Source organism: Bos indicus, chromosome 11, assembly GCF_029378745.1.
Source record: "Bos indicus isolate NIAB-ARS_2022 breed Sahiwal x Tharparkar chromosome 11, NIAB-ARS_B.indTharparkar_mat_pri_1.0, whole genome shotgun sequence".
In the NCBI taxonomy this organism is placed as follows: Eukaryota; Metazoa; Chordata; class Mammalia; order Artiodactyla; family Bovidae; genus Bos; species Bos indicus.
The window spans coordinates 21,231,802-21,246,200 of NC_091770.1; the positions used below are offsets into that span (position 1 = coordinate 21,231,802).

The following is a 14,399-nucleotide window of genomic DNA, read 5'->3' on the forward strand; positions in this document are numbered from 1 at the left end:
AGGTCTCTTCTGACCTGGAATTTGCATGAAAATCCCACTGAAAAGCCTGTCAGATTCACCTGTTACAGGCTTAGATATGTAACACTTAGCACTGAGATATAGTTTCATTTAAAACGTGCCTTCATATAAAGCTTCAGATCTCTTTCTTTCTATCTTTTTAAAGAACTGCTTGAGACTACATTACTCTTAAATTATAGGTTAAACTTGTGTTTGGTTTTTTTTTTTTTGACAGTACCCAGATTTAGATTTATAAGTATTTTGAAAACCTACCAGAAAACTGCTTTCAGAAGAAAGGAAATAAACATTACTGCATGGTAAACCCATACTTAATTCTGGTTTAAACTCTATTAAGCCCCAATACCCTAAGTATTAACCTCATTCTGTTAGAACTCAATGAGAGATGAGCGCTTGATTATAATGGAACTGCAATGATTCCAGTCTCCAGATAACCAGATGTTTTACTTTACCTTAGATGGTGAAGATTCCGCTGGGGCAGACTCTGGCCGTCTTCGTGGAGGAACAGGAGGGGGGACAGGCACTTCATCAGTGCTCTTGGTTAAACTTATAGATGATACTGAAGCAGATCCTGTAGGATGGTACAATTTTGAAAAGTTCACAGGAATTTTATATCATCAATCCTGCTTATATTTATTAAAAGAAATGTACAGAAGTACCAAAAGCAGAATTCAATAAAGCAACACCCAACGGTACTTCCTTTATTAAAGCAAACTGCTATAAAAGCATGCAGAAATTTCTCAGCAGTTTTCAGAGAAAAAGCTGTCTAAGTTATTCTGTTGTTATACTTCTTGAAGAAAATAACATTTCCATTGTGAATCTATTACTGAAATTTCCTGGGAGAGAGCAAACTATCAAAAACTTTTGGAACGGTAATTTTTGTTAACCTTTTATGATGGGCTCATTTCCCGCACCCCCCGCCCCCACTCATGACTTAGTACAGAATTTCCTTGCCTTCACTGGATAGTCTTTGGGAATACTTTCTGGTCTTAACCACTCTCTCCAGTGTCTCTCCCTGCCACCCTTTGAAAGGATGGCAGGGAGAGACTCTAGTGTCCTGGGGAAGGATCTCCAGTTTGCTTAGGTATCAGCTCTCCTTGGTGGGGAAGCAAAGTCAGGTTCATCACATTCTAATCCAAAATTTTTCATTGTGATGAACGCATTTAAAATGACTGAGGCTATGCTGATAATAAAAACAGAAATTACACTAGAATCTAGTGAACCTGATTTAGGAGTAAATTGATGAACTGGCACTAAAAAGGTAAGTAAAAGCCTCTAATTGTAACCTATCTTACAAACATTTATGATAAGGGCTTAATATAGGCATATAAATAACTACACTTTGAAAAACATTAATGTAAGTTAACCTGTACATCAGCACAATGAAAAAGATGTGAAAAAACACTTAAATGATCATTCGAAATTGTATTTGGCAGGTTTTCTTTCCTTTAAACACTGACAGTTTTAATTTTGTCAATTAAATGTTATAACAAGATAGAACTTAGAGTACTTTGTGTATTGATATTATTTAAATGAGCAACATTCTGATCACCTACCTTTCTTCTTATGAGACTATGTAAGTTAGCTTATAACACTATTTTCCATTGTATACATTCTGAAATCATTTGTATGAAGGACAGCAAAAAACAATCTATTGGCTTAAAATTTATGGGATAGTTGGTGAATTGTTAGTTTACTTTAAAATTAAAAACAAATACCTACACTGGAACTTTATTTTGCTTATCAGTGATGAATATTTAGGTTATATAATACAGATAGTCACAGTGATAAGGTAGCTGTTCTAAAGTCAAATAAGTCATTTGCCTACAGCCTGTGCTGCCCCCAGCCTAAGTGTATTTTGTGACTTAGACACTGCATGTAGCTGCCAACATTCTCATATGCGCATGCATGCTCTTGCTTTTTTTTTTTAAGTTGGGCATTAGAACTCCAGAGTTGGAAATGAGAAATGGTTAAATGTGGAAGCCACCCATATAATAATGTTCTTTCAAAAGAGAAGAAAGGTTTTACAAAAAGCATGAGAATTATATAAGTTTAAGCAAATCATTTATGATCAAAAGATAGTACAAGTGAAGGCCTCACGTCTAAGATGCTGCAAAGCAAGGCACCAATGCTGCCAGACCCAAGACGAGTTTTAGCAGGAAAGGTTACATTTGGTTTAATTTTTAAAGCCAAAGCAAAAATTATGAGTCTTAAACCAAATATACTAACTTGGGCCATGGGGCAGTGTAACTTGGATAAAGACGGTATCGCTGCCTGTGAAAGGAAACAAGAAAAAGTAGATTTTTTTCTTTCATAAATATATTCAATTCATCTGTAAAAATTTATTTATAATAGAAATGTTATTTCTGTCATTCTAGTTTTAAAGAATGATAGAACAGTTTAGCAAAAGCTCATTATTACTTTTGAGAAAAAGAATTAAATTGCATTAATATCATTAGGAATTTCGAAGATTTGTTTTAGATTCACTACTTGATATCATAATAATTAAATGAAAAAGCATTCATGAGAAAACTACAATATCCTTCTATTTCAATGGAAGACTTCCAAAAAATGTATAAACCCAATTTGAGCAAAGAATTCAGTTGGACATACAGAAATATGTCATTCACTAAGGATAATTTTGAAAACCCAAACTTGTGAAAATAAGTAGTAAATAATGAATTTATATTACAAAAATACCATTATTATTATTATTAATATATATATACCTTAGAAAATGTTCTTGGGGCATGTGTTCATCACAAAATAACTACAGCTTGGGATATTACAACAAGCTGCAAGTGATGTAGCTTTTCCCCTTCTATATTTTTAAACACTTAAAATATCATTAAACATTTTTGGTGCTTAGACACATTATTTATACAGGAAACTGATAATTTTTGAATATCTAATTTCAACAATACTAATTCTTTTAAGAAAAAAATTGAAAATTATAAAATGCAAAGCCCTGAGAGCATTTAAGTAGAAAAACTGAGACAAAAGCTAGAGGATCTATACTGGTTCTAAATCAATACAGTCGTTTAGGTTACACCGCCTCACATTACCAACATTCTGAACAGATCATATCTAAGAGGCTAAAGCCATAACTCTAGCATGAGACTGAGCTGATTAATTCAGGTTTCTCTCTCTCATTTTGATTAGGGCTGTTGCTTTTTCTAGCTTCTTTGGTCAGAACAAGTATAATTTATGTCCTAGGTTCAGTCGGCAATTTGACTCCTTATATAGATACAGTGTTTTTGTTTCCCAGACAGCCCTGATTTCAAATAACTTAACCTACTACCTCCTTTCCATATATACTGATATTTATTTGGAGGCTATGGTTACTGAGGGTAGCAATCCAGCGAATTCTAATAAGTTATCTCTCAAAAGATTAAAATTCACTTTTATACTTTTGACATTAAATAATGCTGCTGCTGTGTCAAAGATTCTCTTCACTACAAATGAGATTCTCTTCAGTAACATAACAGGGATTTAAAGGGAGTATCTGCTCCAGTGCTTACTACTTATGTATTTTCCACTTTTTGGGGAAGGAAATAAGTATGCTTTTTGGGGATAAGAATCGAGAACATGGTCATATACTTAGTGCAATATAGGAGTAAAATCAAAACATAAGCTAATGACAGCTACCAACTGTAGGCTTTTAGAAAGAATGATTACACCTACACACACATACTTGTGCACACAGTTGTAGGCTGGGCTTTGGGCTAATGTATATACAGCAAAGGCTTAGATTTATGTGTAAACTTGGGGCACTTTTCTGATTTGTCACTTCAAACTAATTGCTTAGTCTTACTGCCTGGAAAATGCTATAAAAAATTCTTTCAGAATTATACATTATATATCTCAAGAAATATATACTAGGAATTCTTGTCAGCTAGGTACTGAACAAATGTATTGACAGTGACTTAGGGCTGAAATCCAGTTAATCAAAAAGTAGCATCCGCTGGTTAAGTACAAATCCCAGACAACAGATCAGTGATTTCTCCATTGTGGCTGCATGTTAGGCCCTGCTGGAAGGTTTTTAAAAATACTGATGCCCACATGCCAGTGCTGCTCTAGTACAAGCATGGACTGAGCATATAGGTATTTTTTTAAAGCTCTCCAGGGGATTATAACTTTAAGTCAGGGTTGAAACCACTGTTGGACGATAACCTCCAATTTATAATTGAGTCATTCTGAGAATAAAAATAATCATTTTCATATAGAAAAAAATTATATAAATCATGGATAATTTCTTAAATTCATAAAAGCCTATTAAATGCAAATGTATGAGATCAGAAACTAGTCACCTACAACAACCTGCTACAAAGAAAAGCTTTGCATTCCAGCTTAAAATATATCTTTTCTTGTTAAAGTTTTCCCTACTAAGGGATGGGGTAAAGCTCATGTCTAGCACACAGACCAGGCCAGACCCATGGCTCCCTTTTATCATCGCAACCTTCAACAGCAATGTATCAAGAGCACTTCATCCTCCTCTCTCCATGCTAGAGCCACAGATACAAAGCTGGTGGTCTTTCGCCTTTTCCCGGCCACTGTCATCATCACCTGAGAGATGGACCTGGTGAGGGCAAGGTGTGGAGCAGGGCTCTGAATGTGAGCATATGTATAGCAGCACTAGGTAGGTGGCCAGTTTCCTTTCCTCTCTGTGTTCACCACCAAGTTTTCTGTGACCATTCCTGCCCATTCTGTGGTCATCTTTGTGTGAATTTCTATTGCATTTATATCTTCACTCATTTAGCATTTTGTCAGTAAACTAAAACTATACATCGTCTCTGCAATCTTACTGAGAGATGAAAAAAAATCATAGTACAAACAGAATCAAAGCATTTAACCCTGCCTGGCTAAGCATTTAACTATGAGTTTCTTTTATTATGATTATTTTTTTTAATCTCTCAGTAAGATTGCAAGCCTTACCAGAGAAGATGTGTCCAAGCTTATTTAGCAAGAAATGAGATATTGACAGATATTGGCTGAAGAAATTAATCTTTGTTTTTAAAGTAAATTATTTTGGGGGAAAAAACTAAAAAAAAGCAAAACAACTAGTATAACTGATCAAAAAATTCTAGTCAAATTTCGCCTTTTGAAAACCTTAAGCAGTGTCTTTGCTTTGCAATGCCTTTCTACCTCTCCGTACTGAGTGGAACATGTCCAGATGACTTAAAAATGTAGGTACAGCAGCTCTCTCCTGCCAGGCCCTGAGGACAGCAAGGAAGTAGGTATTCGCTGTAGTGGCAACACAATGAGTATCAAGTTGGATGTGCTGGTGACCACTGGGCCCTCCCCCCATTAACACTAGCAGATCTGTTAAGCAGAGTGGGGTCAAAAGCAGATAAGGACCTTTAATATCCATAAATGAGCTTTAAGGAGGGGGTTACCTGAGCTTACAGATGGTTTTGTATTATACTGGCTTTCTTAATTTCAAAATCTGTTATTTTCAATTTTTACTAAGGACAAAAGGAATAGTAACAGGGGTTTCCTTTTATCACAAAGAAAGAGAAACTGAAAAAATCCTCAGGAATAAGATGACGAAGCCTAATTCCTGCTACAGTGGTTTCGCTTGTCCAGCTACTTTAAGTTAATATTATTCCACTGCCACATATGAGAAAACAATGATCCAGAGCACTGCATTCCAAAATGACTCTTTTCCCCTGTTTGACTAATCATTTAAAGATTTAGCACGAGTAGGGAATGAAATAAGTATCTCCTGTTTCGCCACATCTTTAATTTTTAGCTACTTAAATAAGAAAAACAGAATTTGCAGTCGATGGCTTTCATGGGATTTCAATAATTCATTCATGTGGGAATCTTTGTAACACAGACCATAGCCATCTGCTCGAGGAAAAAACCTCTTCAAACAGTTAAATGGGTCATAATAAATAATAATTTTAAGTCAGGTATACTGTAAAAAGTGCTGGTTTTATTTTATTACTTAATTTAGGAGGTTGGCGAGTTGGGGAAACAGTAATATTTTACCTGGTTTTACTTGAACTTATTAAAAATATCTGACAGCCTACTAGTAACATAACATGACTTCGTAATCTTCAGTAGCCAAATAAAGCCAAGATGTAGTAATTCTTAAAACAAACACAGTTTATGTGGTAGAAAAGATAAGACAAACTGATGGACAACTATAAATATATATTCAACACAGGAATAAATAAGTAGTATTCTGGACCAAATCTCAAAATAGTAGAACTCCATAGAGTAATTTTTTTTTTAAACAGATTTCTGAGTTGGAAAAAATCAAAAAGTCTAGTTTAATCCACAGAAGGCACCAAAAAACTGTTTTATCTAAAATCAGAAGGCTCACTAGCAGACTGAGATGACAAACTAGGAGTTAGGAGTACTATGCCAGTGCTTAACTACCTCCCCAACAGTGTCAGGATGCCTCTCAGTATTGGATCCTATTACGTCTAATATTAGGGGAGAACTTGAACTCTACCATGAGCTAAGACAGCCAGTGGAAAGAGCATGTGGAAGTGGTTGTGAAAGGGTTAAAAGCAACTGCATTCAAATTCTGATTTAATAATGAATAAATGAAAAAAGGTTCTGAGATCTCAGTAGAGCTTTAAAGCTCAATATGAAATTGATTTTAAAAATTAATGGCAACAGTGAAGGTAGCCTCTCAAAGGGCTAGGCTGGGCTGTACAGTTTGGTATCCATTAGCCACATGTGCTTATTAAGTGCTTGAATGTGGCTAGTCCAAATTGAGATCTACGTTAAGTATAAAATACATATTGCATTTTGAAGATTTAGGACAAAAACTGAGACTGTGAAATATCTCAGTAAATTTTTATACTGATTTCATGTTTAAATGACAATATTTTGTAATATACTGGGTTAAATAAAATATATTATCGAAATTAATTTCACTTAATTTTTGCATTTTAAAAATGTAGAAGGAACATTTAAAAGTCACATATGGGGCTCATAGTATAAGTATTTCTATTGGACAGCACTGATTTATAAATAGGAAAGGATGAGCGACAGTGACAAATCTGTGAGAGTTGTATGGCTGGGCTTGAAAGCACAGGAGTTTATTAGGCACCATATAGGATGCTGTTGACTGAACAAGGGTTAAGTAGAAGTGTGACTTTGATACACTGTAAAATTAGAAACTACAGGATTTGGTCAGAAAGAAATCATGTAGTGAGCAGTTTCAAATGTAATTTTGGAGGAAACATTTAAAGCATCAGATTGATTAGTCCATGCAGTTTTAGCAGTTATCTTCCTTTCCTCTGGAAGTCAGAGAGGCATTTTCAAATTTGCCAATTGAAAACAAATGCTCAAATGAAATTTCAATTACCAATTTAATTACCAGGCCTATCAGTAAAGTGTAATACATTTAAAGAGCCCTGTTCTAATTTATTTTATACTTTTATAATAATATATTTGGAAATGATATGTGGTTTATCTACAAATTTACCAAAAAAAAAAAAAATATATATATATATATACACACACACAGATTCTTTTTTACTTCTAGTACATATAATACTAACAGTTACTCAAAGCACTTAAAACTTGAACACCTACTTGAGTGAAAAGGGCTTGAATGATCAGAATCAAATACGCTGCAAACATCTGTGGTACTAGAAGCACCAGAAGCAGGAGGAGGTGTTAACGGTGTCCTTGGAGAATTTGGTGCAGATGCTGTACTTTCTGTTTCACTTTCAGGGATCCTACTATAACTAATTTTCCTTGGCTCTTGCTGCAGAGGTGTGGGATGTCTCATAGTACCTGGTCTTGGGTTTGATGGACGAACACCAGGAGATTTTAGGGGATAGTTGTATTTTTTTGGCTGTAGACATATCAAAAGAAACACAATACTTACAACACCGTTAATGGAAAAGAAGGTTCTATAAATGCCTGGTAAAATTCGATTAATATCCAGGAAAACCATAAACCACTAATACTGATTCAAATCAAAGTATTCAAGTTAAAGAGTTAACACCCCATTTCCATAAAGCCTTGGCTATCTAAATTAGTAGGGAATGAATTTCTTTAAATAACTGAATTTTAATCCTATAAATACCAGAGTATTTGTTATTTCAATATTTCTGATGGAAATCTTTCTAAGATACAGTGAACATTTCTCTGGCTTTTAAAATGGACTGTGTGAAACTAATTTAATCTTGGGATGAAAGCCAAGACCGTTGTTTTAAACTATGATACCTTCAGTTCAGTTCAGTTCAGTCACTCAGTCGTGTCCGACTCTTTGCAACCCCATGAATCACAGCACGCCAGGCTTCCCTGTCCATCACCAACTCCTGGAGTTCATTCAAACTCATGTCCATCGAGTCGGTAATGCCATCCTGCCATCTCATCCTCTGTCGTCCCCTTCTCCTCCTGCCCCCAATCCCTCCCAGCATCAGAGTCTTTTCCAATGAGTCAACTCTTTGCATGAAGTGGCCAAAGTATTGGAGTTTCAGCTTCAGCATCAGTCCTTCCAATGAACACCCAGGAATGATCTCCTTTAGGACGGACTCGTTGGATCTCCTTGCAGTCCAAGGGACTCTCAAGAGTCTTCTCCAACACCACAGTTCAAAAGCATCAATTCTTCAGCACTCAGCTTTCTTCACAGTCCAACTCTCACATTCATACATGACCACTGGAAAAACCATAGCCTTGACTAGACGGACCTTTGTTGGCAAAGTAATGTCTCTGCTTTTCAATATGCTATCTAGGTTGGTCATAACTTTCCTTCCAAGGAGTAAACATCTTTTAATTTCATGGCTGCAATCACCATCTGCAGTGATTCTGGAGCCCAAAAAAATAAAGTCTGACACTGTTTCCACTGTTTCCCCATCTATTTCCCATGAAGTGATGGGACCGGATGCCATGATCTTAGTTTTCTGAACGTTGAGCTTTAAGCCAAATTTTTCACTCTCCTCTTTCACTTTCATCAAGAGGCTTTTGAGTTCCTCTTCGCTTTCTGCCATAAGGGTGGTGTCATCTGCATATCTGAGGTTATTGATATTTCTCCTGGCAATCTTGATTCCAGCTTGTGCTTCTTCCAGCCCAGCGTTTCTCATGATGTACTCTGCATAGAAGTTAAATAAGCAGGGTGACAACATACAGCCCTGACATACTCCTTTTCCTATTTGGAACCAGTGTGTTGTTCCATGTCCAGTTCTAACTGTCGCTTCCTGACCTGCATATAGGTTTCTCAAGAAGCAGGTCAGGTGGTCTGGTATTCCCATCTCTTGAAGAAGTTTTCAGTTTATTGTGATCCACACAGTCAAGGCTTTGGCATAGTCAATAAAACAGAAATAGATGTTTTTCTGGAACTCTCTTGCTTTTTCCATGATCCAGCAGATGTTGGCAATTTGATCTCTGGTTGCTCTGCCTTTTCTAAAACCAGCTTGAACATCTGGAAGTTCATGGTTCACATATTGCTAAAGCCTGGCTTAGAGAACTTTGAGCATTACTTTACTAGCATGTGAGATGACTGCAATTGTGTGGTAGTTTGAGCATTCTTTGGCATTGCCTTTCTTTGGGATTGGAATGAAAACTGACCTTTTCCAGTCCTGTGGCCACTGCTGAGTTTTCCCAATTTGCTGGCATATTGAGTGCAGCACTTTCACAGCATCATCTATCAGGATTTGAAACAGCTCAAATGGAGTTCCATAACCTCCACTAGCTTTGTTTGTAGTGATGTTTTCTAAGGCCCACTTGATTTCACATTCCAGGATGTCTGGCTCTAGGTGAGTGATCACACCATCGTGATTATCTGGGTCGTGAAGATCTTTTTTGTACAGTTCTCTGTGTATTCTTGCCACCTCTTCTTAATATCTTCTGCTTCTGTTAGGTCCATACCATTTATGTCCTTTATTGAGCCCATCTTTGCATGAAATGTTCCCTCAGTATCTCTAATTTTCTCGAAGAGATCTCTAGTCTTTCCCATTCTGTTGTTTTCCTCTATTTCTTTGCATTGATCGCTGAGGAAGGCTTTCTTATCTCTCCTTGCTATTCTTTGGAACTCTGCATTCAGGTATCTGACTATGCGGTAATACAGTGATGCCATCAGGATTATTTACAAATGCATTTTGTAAATGCTATTTACAAATGGATTAAATTGCTTGAGTTCTCACCTGTTTATGCTAGTTTTATGACATTTTTTTTCTTACAGAGTGATTGTTTCTCGATGTCAGTGTATTTCACTGGAGCAGACTATATAGCTAGTTTCAATTTTCTGTTTTTAATCTGTCTTTTGAAATTGTTTTAGGCCTTGAGAAATTTTCTTATAGAGTAACTTCATTAAGCTTTAGTTCACAGACATTATGAGATTTATCTTGGTTACTTAGAAGCCATTTATGTTTCTTCTTGATTCCTGACTTTCTTATGAATAAGAGAGATTATATTCAGAACAGTGAAATGATGATACTGGATATAAATTTGGTCAGGCACTTACAAGTAATAGGAAATAATGTAAATTTTGTTTCCCCCTCCAAAAAGTATCTTTTGCCAAACCTGTTATTTTTATAGGTAATGATTTATAGTTAAATTCTCATGTCATTACTTTCAAAAAAGTTGTAAGTACATATATTTACTATAAGTGAATCGATATAAATCAGTCAAATTTCCTGCCCTTAAAATAAATAATGAATAACATTTTTCTTTGTCAAAACAAAACTAAAACTTGAAGAAGAAGAAATAATAATTTTATAAATTAATTTTATAAAAAAATAAAATTAATTTTATTCACATTAATGTTAGTGTTCATTTACTTGGAACTAAGTGGACTAATCCTGAGTGTATTTATTAAGGACTTATTCATTATTTTTATCCATTACACATGCACTTCATCCCTGAATGCCTTTATAGAAAACTATAAACCACCAGATAGATGTAGATAACAACCGCAAAAAATATTTAAATGTAAAGGAAATAATATGAATGCTTACAAATCTTGGAAGAGGCTTAGGGTTTCGTGGTTCTATTTCTAGGGATTTGTTGAAAAGATAATCCGTAAATTCTTTTTCCATGCTATTTCCCATTGGATTCAAGTTTTCAAAAAACCTCTAAAATAAATGCAAAGAATTATTATTGTTAAATAATTTACATTCAATTTAAAAGTCATGAAAATAACAAAACATTTTAACACAAAACTGGAATTATTTAAAGTTTTATTTTCCTTTTTCTCTTCTATGAAATAAACCTGACTCTTATCAGGTGGTTATAAACTTAATCAGAAATATGTATCCTCAAAGAATTCAACTTACTTTGATATCTGACTCTACTCGTAAACAGTAAGGCTGATTTTGGTACTGCTGGATCTCGCCTGTTATTTCTGCTACTTTCCTCCTTTTGCTAAAGTTTATAAGCTCTTTTCCATGCCGTTTTAGGACCTCAGGGTTGCCTTCTTCTGTTTTCAAGATATTAGTGAGATAAATTCCTGGAAGATATAATGAAATTATTTCAAGGATAAAAATGGAAAAGGCTAGTTTTTTTCTTTTTCAGTAATTATATTACACCGTACCATCTCAATCATCATAACCCAAGAATTAAAGCACAAATTTCCACTCTATGAAAAAAAACAGGCTAAGTAAATATCAAGAGAAAGGAAGACCAAGTTTAAGAAAATTAATAGATTTACAAGAAGAATAATCAATTTTCCATCTCCCAACAATAATGTCATGGTTTTGTTAATGGAACTTTTAAGAATAACCCATCATTTGACACATATTTTTCGCAAAAGAGGAAAATGTTAAATTCAGAGGATCATATTTTCTGCATAATTATCTCTTGGGGCCCTCAAGAGGTTATTAGGATTTGTAATTCAGAGGTGGTACTGTTTGGATAGGCTTACTCATGAAAATGTGAAATGATCTGCAATCCTATCAAGTACAGGACTACATATAATTTATGTATATTCTGGTCTTCAGTACTTCTAGAGTTATGGTAACCAGGTAGAGTTCCTATTTCCGCATCACTGCAGGCTGTGCAATGGATGAGGAGGAGAATGAACAGAAAAGCAGGCTTTTTAGTTCCTTTCTGTTCTAGCATAAAGGTTCTGGAGCCAGCTCTGCTGCTTTCTAGAGCCAGCTCTGCTGCTTTCTGTTTTTGTAATCTTGTACAAGTTGCTTAACCTCTGTGTGCCTTGGTTTACTCATCTGGGAAATGAGGATAGCAGGGTTGCTGTGTGAAACATTATGAGTTAATTTATCTACAGACTTAGAATAGGGCCTGACAAAAGCAGATGCTTAATTATCTATGGTTGTGATTGTTGATGCTGTTGTTGCTCTTCTTACCCTATCCTCTTATGTCTGCCTTTTCCTCTCAAGTACTATGATGCGTGGGGGGGGAAAAGTGTGTGAATATGAGTTCATTCACTCAGTACACATGTACTGAGTCTCTGCTGTATGCCAAGCACTGCTTTAGGTACTGCAGATACAAAGATGAACAAGATACACAGTTCCTCCCTAAGGAGTTCAGAGCTTTGAATGTGGGCTACTACAGTACGATTTGGTAAGTGCTATATTAATGAGTACTAATGCATAAGATGCTATGAGAACACAAACAAGGTGTGCCTAACTCTGCCTTGAGCTTTTGTTAGAGAAAAAGGCATCACTGATCAAAATATGTTTAAAGTAAGTCTCAAAAAATGAACAGAAGCTTAATAAGTAGAGTAAGATAGCGGGGTGTTCTAAGCAAAGCAGCCATTAAGTTTGAAGACATTGGTCTGTAGTGAAGCTGGAAGGCATACTCAGAATTGGCTAGACTTTAGGGGTTTGGTGTGTGGGGTGGAGGAAGAGGGGCAGGAAATGAGGACAGGCATAGACAAGAGGTTAGTAGTTCTAATCCCTTCTCCACAGCTATACGTTATGTACTGGATGAGAAGAATGAACAAAGTAACAGGCACTTACGTTCTAATCAGAGATAAGTGGTTCTAAATGAGTTTATGGTAGAGGAACTGCATGGCTTGTGGGATTCTAGTTCCCTGACCAGGGATAGAATTCAGGTCCTTCGCTGTGAGGGCAGCAGAGTCCTAACTACTGGACCACCAGCGAATTCCTGAAGCAAAACTTTTAAATACTAGAATTTTTGGCTATCTTCTTCGAAAGATTAAATGACTCACAACCAATAGTGAACAAGTTAGCAATAATGAAATATGATAGATATCAGTGCTTGTCTGGTTCTAGAAAGTATTCAGTTATTAAGTGTATTGGTTACTTGGTTATTTCTCAGCACGACTATGCATTCTAATAAGTCCAGGCTCTTTTATTTTTCATATCTCCTATCACTGCCTCCTTTACTTGCAGTCAGTTATATTCTCCTTCACACTAAGTCACTCCAGTATTCATGCCTGGAGAATCCCATGGACAGAGGAGCCTGGCAGGCTACAGTCCATGGGTTCACAAAGAGTTGGACACGAATGAAGTGAGTTAGCACGCACTATGCTAAGTTGCATGATCCACTTAGCTCAGTGTTCAGTCTGACAAACGTCCATGACAGTACACATGATTAATGACAGCCAAAATTAACTTTCCATACTCCATACTAGCCACAAATTGATGGCCCAATTGTGAAGAGTTTGTGGGTCAGGAAGAGACCCCCTTTTTTTTATTAAAGAGCTTAGGTTTTATTCACTAGGTAATTAGGAGATTAAAGCATCTTTACATTCTAGAACGATTTCTCTGGAGTTAAGAAAGAGTTAATACTAGAAGGAGGAAGCTCAGTAGTCCTCGGTGAGATAATGAGGGTCCACAGGGATAGAGTGGACTGCATAAATATTTAAGAGGTAGAACCCACAAGAACTGGTTAACTGGTTTGGGCAGAGGTTGGCACAGTGAGAATGAAGACTCTCAACTTTGTGCTTGAGGGTCTGACTGGGTGATGGTATAATGACTGACCTGGGGAACATGCAGATAAGAAGTTATGGGATATTGTAGGTGTTAAAAGTATACTTGAATTAAGTTGTGAAAATGCTTATAAGTAGCATTCTGAGACAGTCCAGAATAAAATTTGGAAATTATGACAAATAAATTGCTAGTTAAAAGGAGAACAAATGATTTGAGACATGGTATTTAGATTTTGTTGATCATAAACTATCAGTAAAAAATGTTTAAGCATGCATGTTTGTTTATATATATGTATACACACATATATGATAGAAAATGTACTGCACATATATATATATATGACCTGAATATTATAAACTGTTAAGGCTTAATTTAAAAAAAAAAACAAACAAACATCATTTTACATACCTGCTCTGAAGTCAGCTGTTGTAGGGAGGGGAAAAGCAGAGCATTATGACAAATAATGAAGAGGGGTGAGGTTTCTGGGAAAAAGTGGCTGCTCAGGGTTCCCACAACACTTTGTTGATGCTCTGACTTACATGTTTCTACAATAGTGGT

General features: G+C 35.8%; 1 protein-coding gene across 3 annotated transcripts in view; it reads right to left on the reverse strand.

Moving 5' to 3' along the window:
* The window catches only part of SOS1 (SOS Ras/Rac guanine nucleotide exchange factor 1), a 131,217-nt gene that overhangs the window by 5,397 nt on the left and 111,421 nt on the right, over nucleotides 1-14,399 (reverse strand). For 2 of the 3 annotated variants that reach the window (XM_019970036.2, XM_019970033.2), the window contains 5 exons: nucleotides 11,262-11,434; nucleotides 10,944-11,060; nucleotides 7,573-7,837; nucleotides 2,245-2,289; nucleotides 468-586 (listed from right to left, as the gene is read on the reverse strand). In XM_019970036.2, the coding sequence (XP_019825595.2) occupies nucleotides 468-586; nucleotides 2,245-2,289; nucleotides 7,573-7,837; nucleotides 10,944-11,060; nucleotides 11,262-11,434 (719 nt within the window). The remainder of the gene's footprint in view (nucleotides 1-467; nucleotides 587-2,244; nucleotides 2,290-7,572; nucleotides 7,838-10,943; nucleotides 11,061-11,261; nucleotides 11,435-14,399) is intronic. The other variant, XM_019970034.2, reaches the window with a different exon arrangement.